This window comes from Pristiophorus japonicus, chromosome 14 (assembly GCF_044704955.1).
Source record: "Pristiophorus japonicus isolate sPriJap1 chromosome 14, sPriJap1.hap1, whole genome shotgun sequence".
Taxonomy (NCBI): domain Eukaryota; kingdom Metazoa; phylum Chordata; class Chondrichthyes; family Pristiophoridae; genus Pristiophorus; species Pristiophorus japonicus.
This window is the reverse complement of record NC_091990.1, coordinates 75893577-75915704: the sequence shown is the minus strand read 5'-3', so window position 1 is coordinate 75915704 and position 22128 is coordinate 75893577. Positions and strand designations below refer to the sequence as shown.

Sequence of the window (22128 nt, the reverse complement as noted above, 5' to 3'; positions counted from 1 at the left end):
GGAATGGATCAGAGTGTCGCAGAGGAAATGGTCCCTTCGGAATGCTGAGAGGGGAGTGAAGGGTGTGTTTGGTGATGGCATCACACTGGAATTGTCGGAAATGGTGGAGCATAATACAGTGAATGTTTGAGGCTAGTGTGGTGGTAGGTGAGAGCAAGGGAAACCCCATTGTTCTTTTGGGAGGGAAGGGGTGAGAGCAGAAGTGTGGGGAATGGACTGAACAGGGTGAGGGCATAGACAACCACGCTGCAGGGGAATCCTCAGTTGAGGAAAAAGAAAGACACATAGGAAGCACTAGTATGGAAGATAGCATTGTCAGAACAGATGCGATGGAGACAGAGAAACTGGGAGAATGAAGTAGAGTCCTTACCAGAAGCGGGATGGGAGGAAGTGAAGGGAAGAGTCGGAGATGGGCTATGTGAAGGCGAGAGAGAGGTGGAAATTGGAAGCAAAGTGGATGAAATGTTTCATTTTGGGGTCTGAGCAAGAAATGGCGCTGAATTTCACATGCTGACTGTATTACTTTCAACATCCACAGACAGATCGTGGATCACAATACCCGTGCCCATATTTGGGCCTTGTCGAATTTAGCTTCCTCAGCATCTTTCCCAACTGTTCTTCCAATACATGGGTGTCCAACATTCTCCTTTTTAATGTTAATTGCAATTTGTATCCTTTGTTTCTAGCAGAACCTACCCACTACAATCCACTAGGTAAAGAAATGCGTTAGTCAGAGTTTGAATGTTTTTGATTTTTGTGACATTTTGACTTCAACTTGCTATTTCCCCAAACGTACCATCATTTTTAAGTGGCAGTATCTCAGGAGCCCTTCAGAGCTGCAGGGTCACTGGATGCCCAGGCATCAATACGATCCCTATACCTGGGCCGGTGTGCATACACCATAGGGGAGAACTTTGCATCGTTTGCACCTCCCGCGAAATACCGTTGGAGTTAGCGGCGGTGTAAACCGGTCGTGCCCTGCTCCTGCCGGTAGTGCCTCGGGCCACTGCGTGCACACTGACCCGTTTTCACACCGGGGCGAAACTTCGGTAGTACCCTGTGAGCCACGAGCAATGTCCATGCTTGTGTCGCAAGTCACGAACTAGGCCGCATGCCACTCGCACGGTGAAAAGTAAAGGAGAGGTGTGGCGCGTACTTTAAAATAAAATGGCCAGCTTACCGGCCGTGTGGCCATGGCACCCCACTCATAGTGGTGACCCCTTCTCCCCGGTGCAGGGTCAGCAGAGCGCACCCCTTTAACGGACGGGGAGGGCCCTGTGCTCCCACCAGCGCTCCACGTAGCGCTGGAAGATTCCCGCGGTTAACGTCCCAGACCCACCCCCGAGAGGGAGTGACGTGCGCGACAGTACGCTCCACTTCCTCTCGGGGGTGGTAACCTTAATCCAACTGCCGGGGGCGGGACTTGTGCGCAGGAAGTTCCGCCCAGCACCGGTTACCGCCCCCAATTCCCCCCCCCCCGCCCCAAATATTTAAATAAGCTGAGCTCAAGACATCACACAAGGTCAGCTTGTAAATTAGTGAGATTTAAACCCTGTCGTCTAGCATTAGACGGAGGTCGGATAATCGACCGTCTCACCCTTGACAGACAAAAATTATATTTGTTGTAGTGGCTGTTATAAACTGGACAGAACTTACAATTTACACTTGGGGGGACCAAATGGCTGGTTACACTGTTTCTGTGGGATTTCTGCCAGTCTCCCTACACAATTGGGACTGACTATTTGTACTAACCTTTTCCTATCCCTCTGTACCTGCGTCCTCTCGAGACTCTGCCCCCAAGCCTCCCGCTTAGCTGCGGTGGGGGGTGTGGGGTGGGGTAGGGTGGAGAAGAGAGAGAGAGAGAGAGAGTGAGAGAGCGCGCTGTGGGGGGGGGTGGGTGCAGAGAGAGAGAGAGCATGGGGGGGAGAAACGGAGAGAAAGTGAGAGAGAGCATGGGGGGGGGGGAAACGGAGAGAGAGAGAGAGCATGGGGGGGGGGAAACGGAGAGAGAGAGAGAGCATGGGGGGGTGCGAAAGAGAGAGCCTGGTGGGGGGAGGAACGGAGAGAGAGAGAGCCTGGGGGGGCTGCCCAAGACACACTGCCTGAGACATGGTACCCGAGCTACGTTGCCCGAGGGCCTGAGACACACTGGCCGACCCCCCTCCATTTGGTGTGGAAGACCTGCAGCAAGGTCCTCCTGCCACTCACTGGGTACAGCACCGCCCGCCATCGCTCCACAGCAAACACCAACACCTCCAATGCTTCGCGCCGAATCTGCGGGCTCCCAATCTGGGGCATGGATTTGCAATGAGTGCTGCTGCTGCTTCAGTTCTCCAGCTCCGGCTTGCTCCTGCTTGCTGAGGCAGCTGCACAACCAACAAGGCTGAGAATGAGGTTCTGCAGCATCAATGAACCGCCCCTTTAAGTACTGAAAAAAGCCTGTGGCAATCATGACTTACAACTCTTTTTGAGTAAACAAAAGAAACATTAGATCAAGTGCCCCCCGATCTGGGGGACACTACAAACATTTCACACGGCCCTTTTTTTTTGTTTTTTTTGGTAATTTTTGTGGGGTTTTTTGGGGTTTTTTGGGCATAAAATCATAGTTTTTTCTCCAAGTGCCCCCTATAAAAGGGGAGGGGGACACTAAAAACACTGGCAATTAAAACAAATTAAACTTTAAAACATAAAATCAAATTAAAATTTGGTTGCCGGGGGTGATCATGCACTCCAGTCCCTCCGGCGCCCACCTCTCGCGGAAGGCCGCGAGCGTACCGGTGGACACCGCGTGCTCCATCTCTAGGGACACCCTGGCCCGGATGTAGGCACGGAAGAGAGGCACAATCATGACTTACAATTAGATTGAACCTGATATTGGTCCACTCTATGCGTTCGGCTTAAAGACTGGAATTAGGATTGCAATCATTTCTTTCAGCAGTGCGTACGAATTCTGTGTGCAGTCGAGTGCATTAGTGCCTGGCGCTAATTCTCCAACTATTTTAATGGTACCGACCATTCCTGGGCTATAATGAATTTCTAGTCCATGGTTTCTTTCCCATCTGCTCTTTAAACACATAAGTCCAATAATCTCCTGCCTATTTAATGTTAATTGAAATGTTATTCCTTCTGTTCCAGCAGAACCTACCCACTACAATGCACCAGGTAAAGTAACGTGTTAGTCAGAGTTTGATGACGTTGATTTCTGCACGTTTTGACCTTCACACCTGTTTTCCAGTATGACCAATCATTTTGAGGTGACAGTAGCTCGGGAGACGTTGAAGAGCTGCTGGCTCACTGGAGGCCCAGGCGGCAATATGATCCCTATACCTGGGCCAGTGTGCATAGGCGTGTACACACATCATTGAAATGAGCTGACATCATGACAACACATAAGGTCAGCTCGACTGTGTACACGGACGCGGTTTACACCCTGAGATCTGGCATTGTACTGAGAAGTGATAATCTACCGTAAACTTACCCTTGGCCGGGCATGAATTACATTTGTGGTATTAGTGGTTATAAACTGGACAATACTTACAATTTACACTCAGGTGAGGACCAAATGACTGGTTACACTGATTCTCTGGGATTTATGCCAGTCTCACTCCACAATTACAGCAGGAGTTCAATGGTGGCTCAGCAGAATGAGGTCATTGACCATTGGCCCAGGATTGGATCAGTGAGAGAATCTAATAAATGATCTGTTGCCTCTGGTTCGCTCCTTCGATCAGAATCAATCATGGGTCAGATTGGTCTCTTACCATTTATCCAGACTACCGGCCATTGCACTTCGTTTCCCACATTACAACAATGACTACATTGTACATTGTACATTCATTGGCGCTTTGAGACATCCATTAGTTGTGAAAGGCGTTATATAAATGCAAGTCATTCTTTTTTCTTTCTTTCACATAGGAACAAGAGTATGGCATTTAGCCCCTCGAGCTGTTCCGCAAATATTAGTTTCTTGTGCTCTAAATTTTTGGCAGTTCGAAGAAAGACCTTTAGTTGTTTATGTTGTACAGGCTATGTGTAGGAAGTTATAGAAACATAGAAACATAGAAAATAGGTGCTGGAGCAGGCCATTCGGCCCTTCGAGCCTGCACCACCATTCAATAAGATCATGGCTGATCATTCACCTCAGCACCCCGTTCCTGCTTTCCCCCCATACCCCTTGATCCCTTTAGCTGTAAGGGCCATATCTAACTCCCTCTTGAAAATATCCAACGAAGTGGCATCAACAATTGTCTGCGGTAGGGAATTCCACAAGTTAACAACTCTCTGAGTGAAGAAGTTTCTCCTCATCTTGGTCCTAAATGGCTTACCTCTTATCCTTAGACTGTGTCCCCTGGTTCTGGACTTCCCCAACATCGGGAACATTGTTCCTGCATCTAACCTGTCCAGTTACGTCAGAATTTTACATGTTTCTATGAGATCCCCTCTCATTCTTCTAAACTCCAGTGAATAAAGGCCCAGTTGATCCAGTCTCTCCTCATATGTCAGTCCAGCCATCCCGGGAATCAGTCTGGTGAGCCTTCGCTGTACTCCCTCAATAGCAAGAACGTCCTTCCTCAGATTAGGAGACCAAAACTGAACACAATATTCCAGGTGAGGCCTCACCAAGGTCCTGTACAACTGCAGTAAGACCTCCCTGCTCCTATACTCAAATCCCCTAGCTATGAAGGCCAACATACCATTTGCCTTCTTCACCGCCTGCTGTACCTGCATGCCAACTTTCAATGACTGATGTACCATGACACCCACGTCTCATTGCATCTCCCCTTTTCCTAATCTACCGCCATTCAGATAATATTCTGCCTTCATGTTTGCCCCCAAAGTGGATAACCTCACATTTATCCACGTTATATTGCATCTGCCATGCATTTGCCCACTCACATAACCTGTCCTAGTCACCCTTCAGCCTCTTAGCGTCCTCCTCACAGTTCACACCGCTACCCAGTTTAGTGTCATCAACAAACCTGGAGATATTACACTCAATTCCTTCATCTAAATCATTAATGTATTTTGTAAATAGCTGGGGTCCCAGCACTGAGCCCTGCGGCACCCCACTAGTCATTCTAAAAAGGACCCATTTATCCCAACTCTCTGCTTCCTGTCTGTCAACCAGTTCTCTATACACGTCAGTACATTACCCCCAATACCATGTGCTTTAATTTTGCACTCTCTTGTGTGGGACCTTGTCAAAAGCCTTTTGAAAGTCTAAATACACCACATCCACTGGTTCTCCCTTGTCCATTCTACTAGTTACATCCTCAAAAAATTCCAGAAGATTTATCAAGCATGATTTCCCTTTCATAAATCCATGTTGACTTGGACCGATCCTGTCACTGCTTTCCAAATGCGCTGTTATTTCATCGTTAATAATTGATTTCAACATTTTCCCCACTACTGATGTCAGGCTAACCGATCTATAATTACCCGTTTTCTCTCTCCCTCCTTTTGTAAAAAGTGTTGTTACATTAGCTGCCCTCCAGTCCATAGGAAATGATCCAGAGTCGATAGACTGTTGGAAAATGATCACCAATGCATCCACTATTTCTAGGGCCATTTCCTGAAGTACTCTGGGATGCAGACTATCAGGCCGCGGGGATTTATCGGCCTTCAATCCCATCAATTTCCCTAATGCAATTTCCCGCCTAATAAGGATATCCTTCAGTTCCTCCTTCTCACTAGACCCTCGATCCTCTAGTACTTCCGGAAGGTTATTTGTGTCTTCCTTCGTGAAGACAGAACCAAAGTATTTGTTCAACTGGTCTGCCATTTCTTGGTTCCCCATTATATATTCACCGGAATCTGACTGCAAGGGACCTATGTTTGTCTTCACTAATCTTTTTCTCTTCACATATCTATGGAAGCTTTTGCAGTCAGTTTATATGTTCCCGGCAAGCTTCCTCTCATATCTATTTTCCCCTCCGAATTAAACTCTTTGTCCTCCTCTGCTGAATTCTAAATTTCTCCCAGTTCTCAGGTTTGCTGCTTTTTCTGGCCAATTTATTTGCATCTTCCTTGGATTTAACACTATCCTAATTTCCCTTGATAGCCACGGTTGAGCCATCTTCCTAGTTTTATTTTTACTCCAGACAGGATGTACAATTGTTGAAGTTCATCCATGCAATCTTTAAATGTTTGCCATTGCCTATCCACCGTCAACCCTCTAAGTATCATTTGCCTGTTATGTCTCATACCATCGAAGTTACCTTTCCTTAAGTTCAGGACCCTAGTCTCTGAATTAACTGTGTCACTCTCCATCTTAATAAAGAATTCTACCATATTATGGTCACTCTTCCCCTTTTCCAACTGTTCTTTTAAACATGTGTGTGTCCAACAATTTCCCTCCTTTTTAATGTTAATTGAAATTTTATGCCTTCTTTTCCAGCAGAACCTACCCACTACAATCCACCAGGTAAAGATGTTAGTCAAAGTTTGATATCTTTGATTTCGAGACATTTGGACTTCAAGCCCAAGGCTCCCAATATGTCCAACATTTTTAACTGACAGTATCTCAGCAGTCACTGAAGAGCTGCTGGCTCACTGGAAGCCCAGGCAGCAATATGATCCCTATACCAGTGTGCATAGGTGTGTACACACATCATTGAAATGAGCTGACATCATGACAACACACAAAGTCAGCTGGACTGTGTACATGGACACGGTTTACACCCTGAGATCTGGCATTGTACTGAGAAGTGATAATCTACCGTAAGCTGACCCTTGGCTGAGCATGAATTACATTAGTTGCTATAAGCTGGACAGTGCTTACAATTTACACTCAGCTGAGGACCAAATGACTGATAAGAACATAAGAAATAGGCCCCTCGAGCCTGCTTCACCATTTAATAAGATCATGGCTGATCTGATCATGGACTCAGCTCCATTTCCCTGCCCGCTCCCCATAACCCTTCACTCCCTTATCGCTCACAACTCTGCCTATTTCTGCCTTAAATATATTCAATGACCCAGCCTCCACAGCTCTCTGGGACAGAGAATGCCATAGATTTATAACCCCCTGAGAGAAGAAATTCCTCCTCATCTCAGTTTTAAATGGGTGGCCCCTTATTCTAAGACTATGTCCCCTAGTTTAAGTTTCTCCTATGAGTGGAAATAGCCTCTCAGCATCCACCTTGTCGAGCCCCCTCATTATCTTATATGTTTCGATAAGATCACCTCTCATTCTTCTGAACTGCAATGAGTATAGGCCCAACTTACTCAACCTATCTTCATAAGTCAACTCCCTCATCTCCAGAATCAACCTCGTGAATCTTTTCTGAACAGCCTCCAATGCAAGTATATCCTTCCTTAAATACGGAGACTAAAACTGTATGCAGTACTCCAGGTGTGAGCTCACCAATACCCCTGTAAAATTGTAGCAGGACTTCCCTGCTTTTATACTCCATCCCCCTTGCAATAAAGGCCAACATTCTATTTGCCTTCCTGATTACTTACAGCTTTTTGTGTTTCATGCACAAGGCCTCCCACATCCCTCTGTACTGCAGCAATTTGTAATTTTTCTCCATTTAAATAATAATTTGCTTTTTATTTTTTCTGCCAAAGTGGATAATCTCACATTTTCCCACATTATACTCCATCTGCCAAATTTTTGCCCACTCACTTAGCCTGTCTATATCCCTTTGCAGATTCTTTGTGTCCTCACAATTTGCTTTTCCACCCATCTTTGTATCATCAGCAAACTTGGCTACATTACACTTGGCCCCTTCATCCAAATCATTAATATGGATTGTAAATAGTTGCTGTCCCAGCACTGATCCCTGTGGCACCCCACTAGTAACTATTTGCCAACCGGAAAATGACCCATTTATCCTGACTCTCTGTTCTCTGTTAGTTAGCCAATCCTCTATCGACGCTAATATATTATCCCCAACCCCGTGAACTGTTATCTTGTGCAGTAACCTCTCATGTGGAACCTTATCGAATGCCTTCTGGAAATCCAAATACACCACATCCACTGGTTCCCCCTTATCCACCCTGCTCATTACATCCTCAAAGAACTCCAGCAAATTTGTCAAACATGATTTCTCTTTCATAAAACCATGCTGACTCTGCTTGAATGAATTATGCTTTTCCAAATGTCCCGCTACTGCTTCCTTAATAATGGACTCCAGCAATTTCCCAACGACAGATGTTAGGCTAACTGGTCTATAGTTTCCTTCTTTTTGTCTGCCTCCTTTTTTAAATAGGGACGTTACATTTGCGGTTTTCCAATCCGCTGAACCACCCCAGAATCCAGGGAATTTTGGTAGATTACATCTAATGCATCCACTATCTCTGCAGCCACTTCTTTTAAGACCCTAAGCCATCAGGTCCAGGTGAATTGTCTGCCTTTAGTCCCATTATTTTACCGAGTACTACTTCATTAATGCTTGTATTAAGTTCCTCCCTCCCTGTAGCCCATTGATTATCCACTATCGGAATGTTTTTAGTGTCTTCTACCGTGAAGACCGATACAAAATATTTGTTCTATGTCTCTACCATTTCGCTGTTCTCCATTATTAATTCCCCAGTCTCATCCTCTAAGGGACCAATGTTTACTTTAGCCACTCTATTCCTTTTTATGTACCTGTTGAAACTCTTACTATCGGTTTTATATTTTATGCTAGTTTACTTTCATAATCTATCTTCCCTCTATTTATTATTTTTTTAGTCGTTCTTTGCTGGCTTTTAAAAGTTTCCCAATCCTCTGGCCTCCCACTAGTCATGGCCACATTGTATGCCCTTGTTTTCAATTTGATACCATCCCTTATTTCTTTAGTTAGCCACGGATGGTTATCCCTTCTCTTACAGTCTTTCCTTCTCATTGGGGTATATTTTTGTTGAGTGTTATGAAATATCTCCTTGAATGTGTGTCAATGCTCATCAACCATCCCATACTTTAATCTATTTTCCCAGTCCATTTTAGCCAACTCTGCCTTCATATCTTTGTAGTCTCCTTTATTTAAACTCAGGGCACTGGTTTGAAATCCAACTTTCTCACCCTCCAACTGAATTTGAAATTCAACCATGTTATGGTCACTCATTCCGAGAGGATCTTTTACGAGGAGGTCATTGATTAATCCTGCCTCATTACACAGTACCAGATCTAAGATACCCTGCTCCCTGGTTGGTTCCGCAATGTACTGTTCAAGGAAACTATCCGGATACATTCTATGAACTCTTCCTCAAGACTACCCTGGCCAATTTGCTTTGTCCAATCAACATGAACGTTAAAACCGCCCATGATTATTGCTGTTCCTATTTTACAAGCCTCCATTATTTCTTGATTGATATTCCATCCAACAGTGTAGCTACTGTTGGGGGGCCTATAGACTATGCCCACCAGCGACTTTTTCCCCTTATTTTCCTTATTTCCACCCAAACTGATTCAAATCTTGATCTTCTGAGCTAATATCGTTTCTCACTAACGCACTGATCTAATCCTTTATTAATAGTGCTACCTTTTCCTTTCTGTTGGTCTTTCCAACTTGTCAAACAGCCCTGAATATTTAGTTCCCAACCTTGGTCACCTTGCAACCACGTCTCTGTAATGGCTATCAGATCATACACATTTGTATCTATTTGTACTATCAACTCATCTATTTTGTTGCATTCAGATAAAGAGCTTTTAAATTAGGTTTCTTTGCCATTTTTTCCTGCTATGGCCTCAGTTTCTGATTCACTTTTATGTTTATACATTCTGTCCCTTCCTGGCACACTCTGGTTTTCATTTCCCCCAGTGCTACCCTGGTCTATTGCCTTCTCCTTATTCTTTGACTTTTTTAAATTTTTGCTCTCTTGAATCCTCCTCCCCCCGCCCCCACTATTTAATAAAACCCTCTCTACAGCCCTAGTTATTCGATTCGCTAGGACCCTAGTCCCAGCACGGTCGAAGTGAAGCCTGTCCCAACGGAACAGCTCCCTCTTATCCCAATACTGTGCCAGTGTCCCATGAACCTAAACCCATTTCTCCCACACCAGTCTTTGAGCCACATTTTTAACTCTCTGATCTTATTTACCCCATGCAAATTTGCTCATGGCTCAGGTAGTAATCCAGAGATTGTTACCTTTGTGGTTCTGCTTTTTAATTTGGCCCCTAGCTGCTCATAATCCCTCAGCAGAATCTCTTTCTTAGTCCTACCTATGTCATTGGTACCCTCGCGGACCACAACAACTGGATCTTCCCCCTCCCACTCCAAGTTCCTTTCCAGCCCTGAGGAGATGTCCATAACCCTGGCACGGGGCAAGCAACACAGCCTTCGGGACTCAGGCTCTCGGCTGCAGAGAACTGTATCTATCCCCGTAATGATACTGTCCCCTACCACTACAATGTTTCTTTTTACCTCCCCCACTTGAATGGCCCCCTGTACCACGATGCTGTGGTCAGTTTGATCATCCTCCCTGCAATCCCTGCTCTTGTCCACACAGGGAGTAAGAGCCTCAAACCTGTTGGACAATAGCAAGGGCTGAGGCTCCTCCATCACTCCATGCTGAGTCCCCATACCTTCCTCACTCATAGTCACACCCTCCTGTCCCTGACCACGGACCAAATTTGAATTAATTATTCTAATTGGTGTGACTAGTTCCTGGATCGTGGCATCCAGGTAACTCTTCCCCTCCCTAATGTGTCGCAGTATCTGCAGCTCAGACTCCAGCTCATCAACACGGAGCCAAAGTGCCTCGAGCTGCAGACACTTGCTGCAGATGTGGTCGCCGTGGACCTCAATGGTGTCCACCAGCTCCCAAATGTTGCAGCTTCTTCCTTCTTAGGCGGTCCCTTGAAGCGAGGATGACTTGCTTCCACACCAAAAAAGGATGAGTTCATAAGTGTTTCAATGACGGACCTGACATTCCAGATCCCGAACTATATCCTGAAGGGTGGAAGATGCCTGCGCGTGGATTTTTTTAACGTGGGGTGGCCATTGCACACCAGCCACCACACGGGCTTGACAGGACCAGGTCTTGGTCCAGTGGCGAGGATTAACCAAGACGACTGGAGACCAGATCTGCTGCACGGACCTAGTGCACACACATATCGCAAAGTGGGCTGGCCCGTGCTGCCCCTGGGCCCTCACCTCTTCTGGTCCCGAACTCGCGCCTCTTCTGGGAACTCGCACTTCCCTCTACAATCTCTCGCCGCTCCTTCACCCCGGCCTAGCTGCACCTCTGCTGCTTGCTGGCTTTCCTGCAGTGACACATCCTGCAGCAGTGACACATCGTCTTCCCTGCCATCTCTAATGTATTTAATTAATTAGATTTAGTTTTTAGTTATTAATCCCAGTCCCTAATTTAAGGCCCTTAAGTTAAAGCAAGAAAAGAGAGAGAAAAACTCACCAACCAATCACTTCTCTGCCTTCCTGTGACGTTGAATGTAGTCGCCCTGTTCTATTTTGTTGCCCTCTCTTACCTGCTCGCCCTGCTCCCTGCGGGGGCTGGAGCTGCTTGCACTTTATCCCCGCTGCTGCCGGTATTGTTCCCTCACAGGTGGGGTCGGGAAGTTGATCACTGGTAGCACAGTAGAATTTCAGGGCCAATGTCATTGACCATTGCCCCTCGTATGTGTGTGTTGACTGTCAGATACTGCTGACTATCCTGGTCAATGTGTTGAGCAGAGGCGCGGGAGAGATCCAGTTTGTGAACACTTTGGCTCCCGCCAGTTCTGCATACAGGTCCTGTGATGTCGGTAAAGGGTACTGTTCATCATCAACTGCTCGATTCAGGGTAATTTTATAATCCCCACAGAGCCATACAAAATCCCCAAAGGCTTTTGACAAGGTCCCACGCAAGAGATTGGTGTGCAAAATCAAAGCACACGGTATTAGGGGTACTGTACTGACATGGATAGAGAACTGGTTGGCAGACAGGAAGCAAAGAGTCGGGATAAATGGGTCCTTTTCAGATGGCAGGCAGTGACTAGTGGGGTGCTGCAGGGCTCAGTGCTGGGGCCCCAGCTATTTACAATATACATTAATGATTTAGATGAAGGAATTGAGTGTAATATCTCCAAGTTTGCAGATGACACTAAGCTGGGTGGCGGTGTGAGCTGTGAGGAGGAGGCTAAGAGGCTGAAGAGGTGACTTGGACAGGTTAGGTGAGTGGGCAAATACATGGCAGATACAGTATAATGTGGATAAATGTGAGGTTATCCACTTTGGGGGCAAAAACACAAAGGCAGAATATTATCTGAATGGCAGCAGATTAGGAAAAGGAGTGGTGCAACGAGACCTCGGTGTCATGGTTCATCAATCATTGAAAGTTGGCATACAGGTACAGCAGGCGGTGAAGAAGGTAAATGGTATGGTGGCCTTCATAGGTAGGGGATTTGAGTATAGGAGCAGAGAGGTCTTACTGCGGTTGTACAGGGCCTTGGTGAGGCCTCATCTGGAATATTGTGTTCAGTTTTGGTCTCCTAATCTGAGGAAGGATGTTCTTGCTATTGAGGGAGTGCAACGAAGATTCACCAGACTAATTCCAGGGATGGCTGGACTGACACATGAGGAGAGACTGGATTAACTGGGCCTTTATACACTGGAGTTTAGAAGGATGAGAGGGGATCTCATAGAAACATATAAGATTCTGACGGGACTGGACAGGTTAGATGCGGGAAGAATGTTCCCGATGTTGGGGAAGTCCAGAACCAGGGGACACAGTTTTAGGATAAGGGACAGGCCATTTAGGACTGAGTTGAGGAGAAACTTCTTCACTCAGAGAGTTGTTAACCTTTGGAATTCCCTACTGCAGAGAATTGTTGATGCTAGCTCATTGGATATATTCAAGAGGGAGTTGGATATAGCCCTTACGACTGAAGGGATCAAGAGGTATGGACAGAAAGCAGGAAAGGGGTACGGAGGGAATGATCAGCCATGATCTTATTTAATGGTGGTACAGGCTCAAAGGGCCGAATGGCCTACTCCTGCACCTATTTTCTATGTTTCTATGTTTATACGTACCGTTTTGTCTGCCTTCAGAACTACAACTAACGGGATGGCCCAGTCACTCTTATCAGTCTTCACTAAAACTCCATTTCTCTCCAACTTATCAAGTTCTCGCTCAACCTGCAATTTGAATGTATGTGGTACCAGCCTTGGTCTGCAAAAAATAGATTTGATATCGAACTTTTCCGAATATATGCATTGTATCCATTGATGCCCTTGTATGGGTCCTCAAACATATTAGCATATTTATCCAGCAGAGTATCTAGCCGAGACTTAACCATTTCTGTACTACAGACACTGTACCAATCCAAATGAAGCACTCTTAGCCAATCTTTGCCCATAATTGTCGGCCGATTGACATATTTCGCTATAATAATAGATAATCTTGTTTGTTGCCCCCGGTATTGTATATACACTCCATTTGTCCAAGCGTCTACAGCGTTTTCCCTGAATGTTGTTGGCTCTGCTGAGCTTGCCTTTAGTGGTATGCCCCTGAAATTCTTGTAATACACATCCTGACTCATTATTGAGCGATCAGCCGCTATATCTATTGTCATCCATCTATTGTTAATCAGTGCTAACATTCTGAAATCCTGACAAGGAATGTATTGCCTTGCCCTTCACTGCATATATTCCGTATACACCTATACCTACACTGTTCTGATCGGTTTCCACCCAGTGCAGTCTTTGATTATGGTTGGACCTATCCTTGGATTTACATGTGGCTGCAAAGAGTCCCCTTACATGGCACCGGTAGCATCTTGCCCACTTGAACCGACACTGTTGTGTGGTATGGTTGCCATTACACCTATAACCTCTATTTCCCTTCCAACTAGGGCTCACCCTCCTCTGCGTTTCTACAGCTTGTGACTGTGAATGCTACTACTGCCGGTAATGGGTGAAATTCCTTAATATTTTTCTCTGCCATCTCCATTAATCCACATACAAATTTAACTCGAAGAGACCTATCTAGGAATCCTCCAAAAATGCAGTGTAGAGATAATTTTCTTATGGCAACAATGTATTCACTGATGGTTCTTCAGGTCTTTGGTTTCTCATTATGAACTTATAGCTCTCTACTATATCTAAAAGCTGTGGATCAAAATGATTCCGCAATATCTGTAGTGTGCCTGAGAATAAAGCATCCTTAACCTTTCTCAGCGTTAATAAATTCACAAAGATACCATAATTCTCTGCACCAATCATGACTGGCAAAATAGCTTTCGCCTTCTCGTGCACTGCTTGATTCCTTGGGGCCGAAATTCAGGCCCGGCAAAAGCTGGCAGACTTATGATTTTTTTACTTGGTTTTACTGCCGGGTGCAATGAGGCGTCCTTCCGAGAGATTTTCTACACTTTGAACTTTTTCCGTGTCGGTCCGGAAGTCAGTCATAGTGGGGTGGAAATGCGGCGGAAAGTCCTGGTGAGGGGCGGAAGTTGGGGCGGGACCGAGTCACTGCACATGTGTGTCACCACGTCTCTCCCCTCATTTAAAGGGGAGAGAATCGGCGATTGTGCAGGTTCGGCGTCTGGACCACCAGGGAGAGTTTCGGTCGGGCCCGTGGCCTGGCAACCAACAGGGGGTGCCAGGCTACCTGATGGTGGCTGGGCCGAACTGGGGACGATAATTGGCCGGCCAATCAGGAAGTCGGCCGGCAGTGCAGCCTTCCCTTGAAAGACCGCCGCGCTGTCCTTGTCGATCCCCCTCATTATCTTATATGTTTCGACAAGATCACCTCTGATTCTTCTGAACTCCAATGAGTAGAGGCCCATCCTGCTCAATCTATCTTCATAAGTCAAACCCCTCATCTCCGGAATCAACATAGTGAACCTTCTCTGAACAGCCTCCAATGCAAGTATATCCTTCCTTAAATACAGAGACCAAAACTGTATGCTGTTCTAACAAGAAGCATTAGTTGTTTGTGTTGTACAGTTTTGTTTTGGAAATTATTTTGCATATTCTCCATCTGTTCTTTCATCCCATGTGTGTCCAACAATCACCTTCCTGTTTAATCTTAATTCAAATGTTATTTCTTATTTTCTAGGAGAACTCTCCCACTATAATCCCCCAGGTAAAGGCACATGTTAGCGCTGCAATTTCTTTGAGCTTGTGACATTTTGATTCGACCCAAATCTTTCCCCAGTTGCCAATCATGTTTAAGTGGCAATATCTCAGGAGACCTTTACGAGAGGTTGGGTCACTGGAAGCCCAGGCATCAGTACGCTCCCTATACCCGGGCCAGGGGCACAGGTGTAGTCACCAAATATTTAATATCGCTGCGGCCATGACATCACATGCAGTCAGCGGGACTGTGCACATGGTCAAGGTTTAAACCCTGAGACCTGCCTCTGTACTGGCAACGGATAATCGACTGTCCACTGACCTTTGACAGAGCATTCATTATATTTGTTGTATTGGTTGTTATAACGTAGACAGTGACTTATACACTCGGGTGAGAACCTAATGGCTGTTTACCCCGATGCTCTGGGATTTCTGCCAGTGTCCCGCCAAAATTATGGCAGGAGAGCAGTGGTGGCAGGGTTGGATTCCAGGGCCGATGTCATTGACCACTAGCCCAGGACTGGATCAGTGAGAGATTCTAATAAATGAATGAGGTGTGATCTGGTACATGTGAGTCTCTACAATCATGGGACAGGTTGGTGTCTATCGGGTATCGAGACTACCAGCCACTGTACTAAACAATGGAACAAGAGAAGGGCATTCAGCCCCTCGAACCTGTTCCACTCACTTTACTTTCTGTTGCTCAAACATTTGGCAGTTGTAACGAGCAAGCATTAACTGTGTATTGTGCAGTTTTGAGAAGGAAAATATTTTGTGTCATTCCCATCTGTTCTTTAAACACCTGTGTGTCCAACAATCTAGTATCTGTTTAATGTTAATTGAAATATAATTCCTTCTTTTGCAGCAGAACCTACCCACTACAATGTACCAGGTAAAGTAACGTGTTAGTCAGAGTTTGATGACTTTGATTTCTGCATGTTTTGACCTCCACACCTTTTTCCCAGTATGGCCAATCATTTTGATGTGCCAGTAGCTCGGGAGTCCTTGAAGAGCTGCTGGCTCACTGGAAGCCCATGCAGCAATATGAGGCAGACAAAAAGCAGGAAACTATACACCAGTTAGCCTCATATCTGTGGTTGGGAAAATGTTGGAGTCCATTATTAAAGAAGCAGTAGCAGGACATTTGGAAAGGCAAAATTCGGTCAGGCAGAGTCAGCATGGATTTATGAAGTGGAAGTTATGTTTGACAAATTTGCTGGTATTCTTCGAGGATGTAACGAACAGGGTGGTTAAAGGGGAACCAGTGGATGTGGTGTATTTGGACTTTCAGAAGGCATTTGACAAGGTGCCACATAAAAGGCTACTGCACAAGATTAAAGTTCATGGGTTGGAGGCAATATATTAGCATGGATAGAGGATTGGCTAACTGACAGAAAACAGAGAGTCGGGATAAATGGTTCATTCTCTGGTTGGCAACCAGTAACTAGTGGGGTGCCACAGGAATCAGTGTTGGGAAGACACAAATAACCTCCCGAAAATACTAGGGGACCGAGGGTCCAGCGAGAGGGAGGAACTGAGAGAACTGAGGGAAATCATTATTAGTCAGGAAATGGTGTTGGGGAAATTGATGGGATTGAAGGCCGATAAATCCCCAGGGCCTGATAGTTTGCATCCAAGAGTACTTAAGGAAGTGGCCCTAGAAATAGTACATACATTGGTGGTCATTCTCCAACATTCTATAGACTCTGGATCAGTTCCTATGGATTGGAGGGTCGCTAATGTAACCCCACTTTTAAAAAAAGGAGGGAGAGAAAACAGGGAATTATAGACCGGTTAGCCTGATATCGGTAGTGAGGAAAATGCTGGAATCAATTATCAAAGATGTAATAGCAGTGCATTTGGAAAGCAGTGACAGGATCGGTTCAAGTCAGCATGGATTTATGAAAGGGAATTCAGATCCTTGACAAATTATCCATTATTTTTTGAGGATGTAACTAGTAGAGTGAATAAGGGAGAACCAGTGGATTTGGTGCATTTGGATTTTCAAAAGGCTTTTGACAAGGTCCCACACAAGAGATTGGTGTGCAAAATGAAGGCACATAGTGTTGGGGGTAATGTATTGAGGTGGATAGAGAACTGGTTGGCAGACAGGAAGCAAAAAGTGGGAATAAACGGGTCCTTCTCAGAATGGCAGGCAGTGACTAGTGGGGTACCGCAAGGTTCAGTGCTGGGACCCCAGCTATTTACAATATATATTAATGATTTAGACGAAGGAATTGAATGCAATATCTCCAAGTTTACAGATGACACTAAGCTGGGTGGCAGCGAGAGCTGTGAGGAGGATGCTAAGAGGATGCAGGGTGACTTGGACGGGTTAGGTGAGTGGGCAAATGCATGGCAGATGCAATATAATGTGGATAAGTGTGAGGTTATCCACTTTAGTGGCAAAAACAGGAAGGCAGATTATTATCTAAATGGTGATAGATGAGTAAAAGGCGAGGTGCAACGAGACCTGGGTGTCATGGTACATCAATCATTGAAAGTAGGCATGCAGGTACAGCAGGCAGTTAAGAAAGCAAATGGCATGTTGGCCTTCATAGCGAGAGGATTTGAGTATAGGCGCAGAGAGGTCCAACTGCAGTTGTACAGAGCCTTGGTGAGACCACACCTCGAATACTGTGTACAGTTTTGGTCTCCTAATCTGAGGAAGGACATTCTTGCTATTGAGGAAGTGCAGCGCAGGTTCACCAGACTGATTCCCGGGATGGCAGGACTGACATATGAGGAGAGACTGGATCGACTCAGCTTATATTCACTGGAATTTAGAAGAATGAGAGGGGATTGGACAGATTAGCTGCAGGAAGAATGTTCCCGATGTTGGGGAAGTCCAGAACCAGGCGTCACAGTCTAAGAATAAGGGGTAAACCATATAGGACCGAGATGAGGAGAAACTTTTTCACCCAGAGAATTGTGAACCTACGGAATTCTCTACCGCAGAAAGTTGTTGAGTCCAGTTTGTTGGATATATTCAAAAGGTAGTTGGATGTGACCCTTACTGCTAAAGAGATCAGGGGTATGGAGAGAAGGCAGGAGTGGGGTACTAAAGTTGCATGATCAGCCATGATCATAATGAATGGTGGTGCAGGCTCGAAGGGCCAAACAGCCTGCTCCTGCATCTATTTTCTATGTTTTCATGTCCCCAACTATTTATAATCTATATTAACGACTTGGAAGAACGGACTGAGTAGAACATAGCCAAGTTTGCTGATGATACAAAGATGGGAGGAAAAGCAAAAAATCTGCAAAAGGACATAGACAGGCTAAGTGAGTGGGCAAAAATTTGGCAGATGGCGTATACTGTTGGAAAATGTGAAGTTCTGCACTTTGGCAGAAAAAATCAAAGAACAAGTTATTACTCAAATGGAGAAAGATTGTAAAGTGCTGCAGTACAGTAGGACCAGGGGGTATTTGTGCAAGAAACACAAAAGCATAGTATGCAGGTACAGCAAGTGATCAGGAAGGCCAATGGTATCTTGGCCTTTATTGCAAAAGGGATGGAGTATAAAAGCAGGGAAGTCTTGCTACAGCTATACAGGGTATTGGTGAGACCACACCTGGAATACTGCATGCAGTTTTGGGTTCCATATTTACGAAACAATATACTTGCTTTGGAGACAGTTCAGAGAAGGTTCACTAGGTTGATTCCGGGGATGAGACGGTTGACTTATGAGGAAAGGTTGAGTAGGTTGGGCCTCTACTCATTGGAATTCAGAAGAATGAGAGGTGATCTTATCGAAATGTATAAGATTATGAGGGGGCTTAACAAGGTGGATGCAGAGAGGATATTTCCACTGATGGGGGAGACTAGAACTAGAGGGCACGATCTTAGAATAAGGGTCCGCCCATTTAAAACAGAGATGAGGAGAAATTTCTTCTCTCAGAGGGTTGTAAATCTATGGAATTTGCTGCCTCAGAGAGCTTTGGAAGCTGGGACATTGAATAGATTTAAGTCAGAAATAGACAGTTTCTTATACGATAAGGGGATAAGGGGTTATGGGGAGCAGGCAGGGAAGTGGAGCTGAGTCCATGATCAGATCAGCCATGATATTGAATGGCGGAGCAGGCTCAAGGGGCCGTATGGCCTACTCCTGCTCCTATTTCTTATGTTGTTATGTTCTTATTATGATCCATATACCTGGGCCAGTGTGCATAGTCGTGTACACAAATCATTGAATTTAGCTGTTTGTATTGCACAGTTTTCTGTATGAAAATATATGGTGCTTTCCCTCTGTTCGTTAAACATGTGATTCTACCAATCGCCTTAGTGCTTAATGTTAATTGGAATTTTTTCCTTCAGTTCCACCAAAACCAACTCACTACAATCCACCAGAAACAGCTACGTATTAGTCAGAGTTTGATTTCGACACGGTTTGTCCTCACCCCTGTTTTCCAATATCTCCAATCATTTACATGTCACAGTAGCTCGGGAGTCCTTGAAGAGCTGCTGGCTCACTGAAACCTAGACAGCAATATGATCCCTATACCTGGGCCAGTGTGCACAGCCGTGTACACACATCAACACGCAAGGTCAGCTGGATGTGTACATTGATGAGGTTTGCACCCTGAGATCTGGCAATATACTGAAAACCATAAAACAGCTCAAGAATAACAAGGCTACGGGTGCGGATGGAATCCCGGCTGAGGCACAAAAGTATGGCGGAGAGGGACTGTTGGCTCAGATACATGACATCATCTCTCTCATCTGGAGGGAGGAGAGCATGCCGGGAGATCTCAGAGATGCAGTGATTGTGACCATTTTTTAAAAAGGAGACAAGTCCGACTGCGGCAACTACAGGGCAATCTCCCTGCTATCAGCCACTGGGAAGGTTGTCGCTAGAGTCTTCCTCAACCGTCTTCTCCCTGTGGCCGAGGAGCTCCTCCCGAATCACAGTGCGGATTTCATCCCCTACGGGGCACAACGGACATGATCTTTGCAGTGAGACAGTTGCAGGAAAAATGCAGGGAGCAGTGCCAGGCCTTATACATGGCCTTTTTCGATCTTACAAAGGCCTTTGACACTGTCAACCGTGAGGGTCTATGGAGCGTCCTCCTCTGTTTCGGATGCCCCCAAAAGTTTGTCAACATCCTTTGCCTGCTTCACGACGATATGCAGGCCGTGATCCTTACCAACGGATCCATTACAGACCTAATTCACGTCCGGACCGGGGTTAAACAGGGCTGCATCATCGCCCCAACCCTCTTCTCAATCTTCCTCGCTGCAATGCTCCATCTCACAGTCAACAAGCTCCCCGCTGCAGTGGAACTAAACTGCAGAACCAGTGGGAAGCTGTTTAATCTACACCGCCTCCAGGCCAGGTCCAAGATCACCCCAACCTGTCGTTGAGCTGCAGTACGTGGACGACGTCAGCATCTGCACACATTCTAAGGCTGAACTCCAGGATATAGTCAGTGTATTCACTGAGGCGTTTGAAAGTATAGGCCTTACGCTTAACATCCGTAAGACAAAGGTCCTCCACCAGCCTGTCCCCGCCGCACAGCACTGCCCTCCAATCATCAAGATTCACGGTACGGCCCTCGACAACGTAAACCATTTTCCATATTTCGGGAGCCTCTTATCAACAAAGGCAGACATTGATGTAGAGATTCAACATCGTCTCCAGTGCACCAGTGCAGCCTTCAGCCGTCTGACAAAAAGAGTGTTTGAAAACCTGGCCCTCAAACCTACCACCAAGCTCATTGTCTACAGGGCTGTAGTAATACCCGTCCTCCTGTATGGGTCTGAGACATGGACGATGTACAGAAGACACCTCAAGTCGCTGGAGATATATCACCAACGATGTCTCTGCAAGATTCTGCAAATCCCCTGGGAGGACAGGCACACCAACATCCTCATCCAGGCTAACATCCCCAGCATTGAAGGACTGACCACACTCGATCAGCTTCGCTGGACAGGCCACATACGATGCTCCCTAAGCAAATGCTTTATGCGGAGCTCCTTCGTGGTAAACGAGCCAAAGGTGGGCAGCGGAAGCGCTACAAGGACACCCTCAAAGCCTCCCTGGTAAAGTGCGACATCTCCACTGACACTTGGGAGACCCTGGCAGAAGACCGCCTGAGGTGGAGAATGTGCATCCGGGAGGGCGTTGTGCTCTTCGAGTCTCAACACAAAGAGCGTGAAGAGGTCAGGCGCAGACAGCGGAAGGAGTGCGCGGCAAACCAGCCCCACTCACCCCTTCCCTTGACGAATGTCTGTCGCACCTGTGACAGAGTCTATGACTCTTGTATTGGACTGTTCAGCCACCAAAGAACTCATTTTGGGAGTGGAAGCAAGTCTTCCTCGATTCCGAGGGACTGCCTATGATGATGATGATGATGATAACTGATAATCTACCGTAAGGTGACCCTTGGCAGAGCATGAATTGTATTTGTTGTCAAAGTTGTTATAAACTGGACAACACTTACAATTTACACTCAGGTGAGGACCAAAAGACTAGTTACGCTGATTCTCTGGGATTTCTGCCAGTCTCTCTGCACAATTACGGCAGGAGTTCAGTGGTGGCTCAGCAGAATTTCAGGACCGATGTCATTGACCACTGGCTCAGGTTTGGATCAGTGAGAGAATCTAATAAATGAGAGAGGTGTGATCTGTTGCCTCTGGTTTGCTCCTTCGATCACAATCAATCATGGGTCAGATTGGTCTCTTAGCTTTTATGGAGACTATCAGCCATTGCACTTCACAACAACAACTTTTATTTATATAGCACCTTTAACATAGTAAAACATCCCAAGGCGTTTCACTGCAGTAATATAAGACAAAATAAATAAATTTGACACCGAGCCACATTGGAAGAAATTACGGCAGATTACCAAAAGTTTGGCCAAAGGTAGGTTTAAAGGGACATCTTAAAGGAGGAAAGAGAGGCGGAGAGGTTTAGGGAGGATATTCCTTAGGGCCCAGGCAACTGAAGGCACGGCCACCAATGGTTTGAGCAATTATAATCAGAGATGATCAAGAAGCCAGAATTTGAGGAGCGCAGACATCTCCGTGCAGTTGTGAGGCTGAAAGAGGTTCCAGAGATAGGGACAAGAGTTAAGCATTCAGCCCATCGAGCCAGTTCCGTGAATATTAGTTTCTGGTGCT

General features: G+C 45.8%; 1 protein-coding gene across 1 annotated transcript in view; it reads left to right on the top strand.

Annotated features, from left to right (window-relative positions):
* The window catches only part of LOC139279611 (mucin-6-like), an 838525-nt gene that overhangs the window by 627878 nt on the left and 188519 nt on the right, over window positions 1-22128 (top strand). Inside the window, exons 33-36 of the mRNA XM_070898726.1 lie at window positions 3139-3162; window positions 6401-6424; window positions 14989-15015; window positions 15871-15897. Of these exons, the coding sequence (XP_070754827.1) occupies window positions 3139-3162; window positions 6401-6424; window positions 14989-15015; window positions 15871-15897 (102 nt within the window). The remainder of the gene's footprint in view (window positions 1-3138; window positions 3163-6400; window positions 6425-14988; window positions 15016-15870; window positions 15898-22128) is intronic.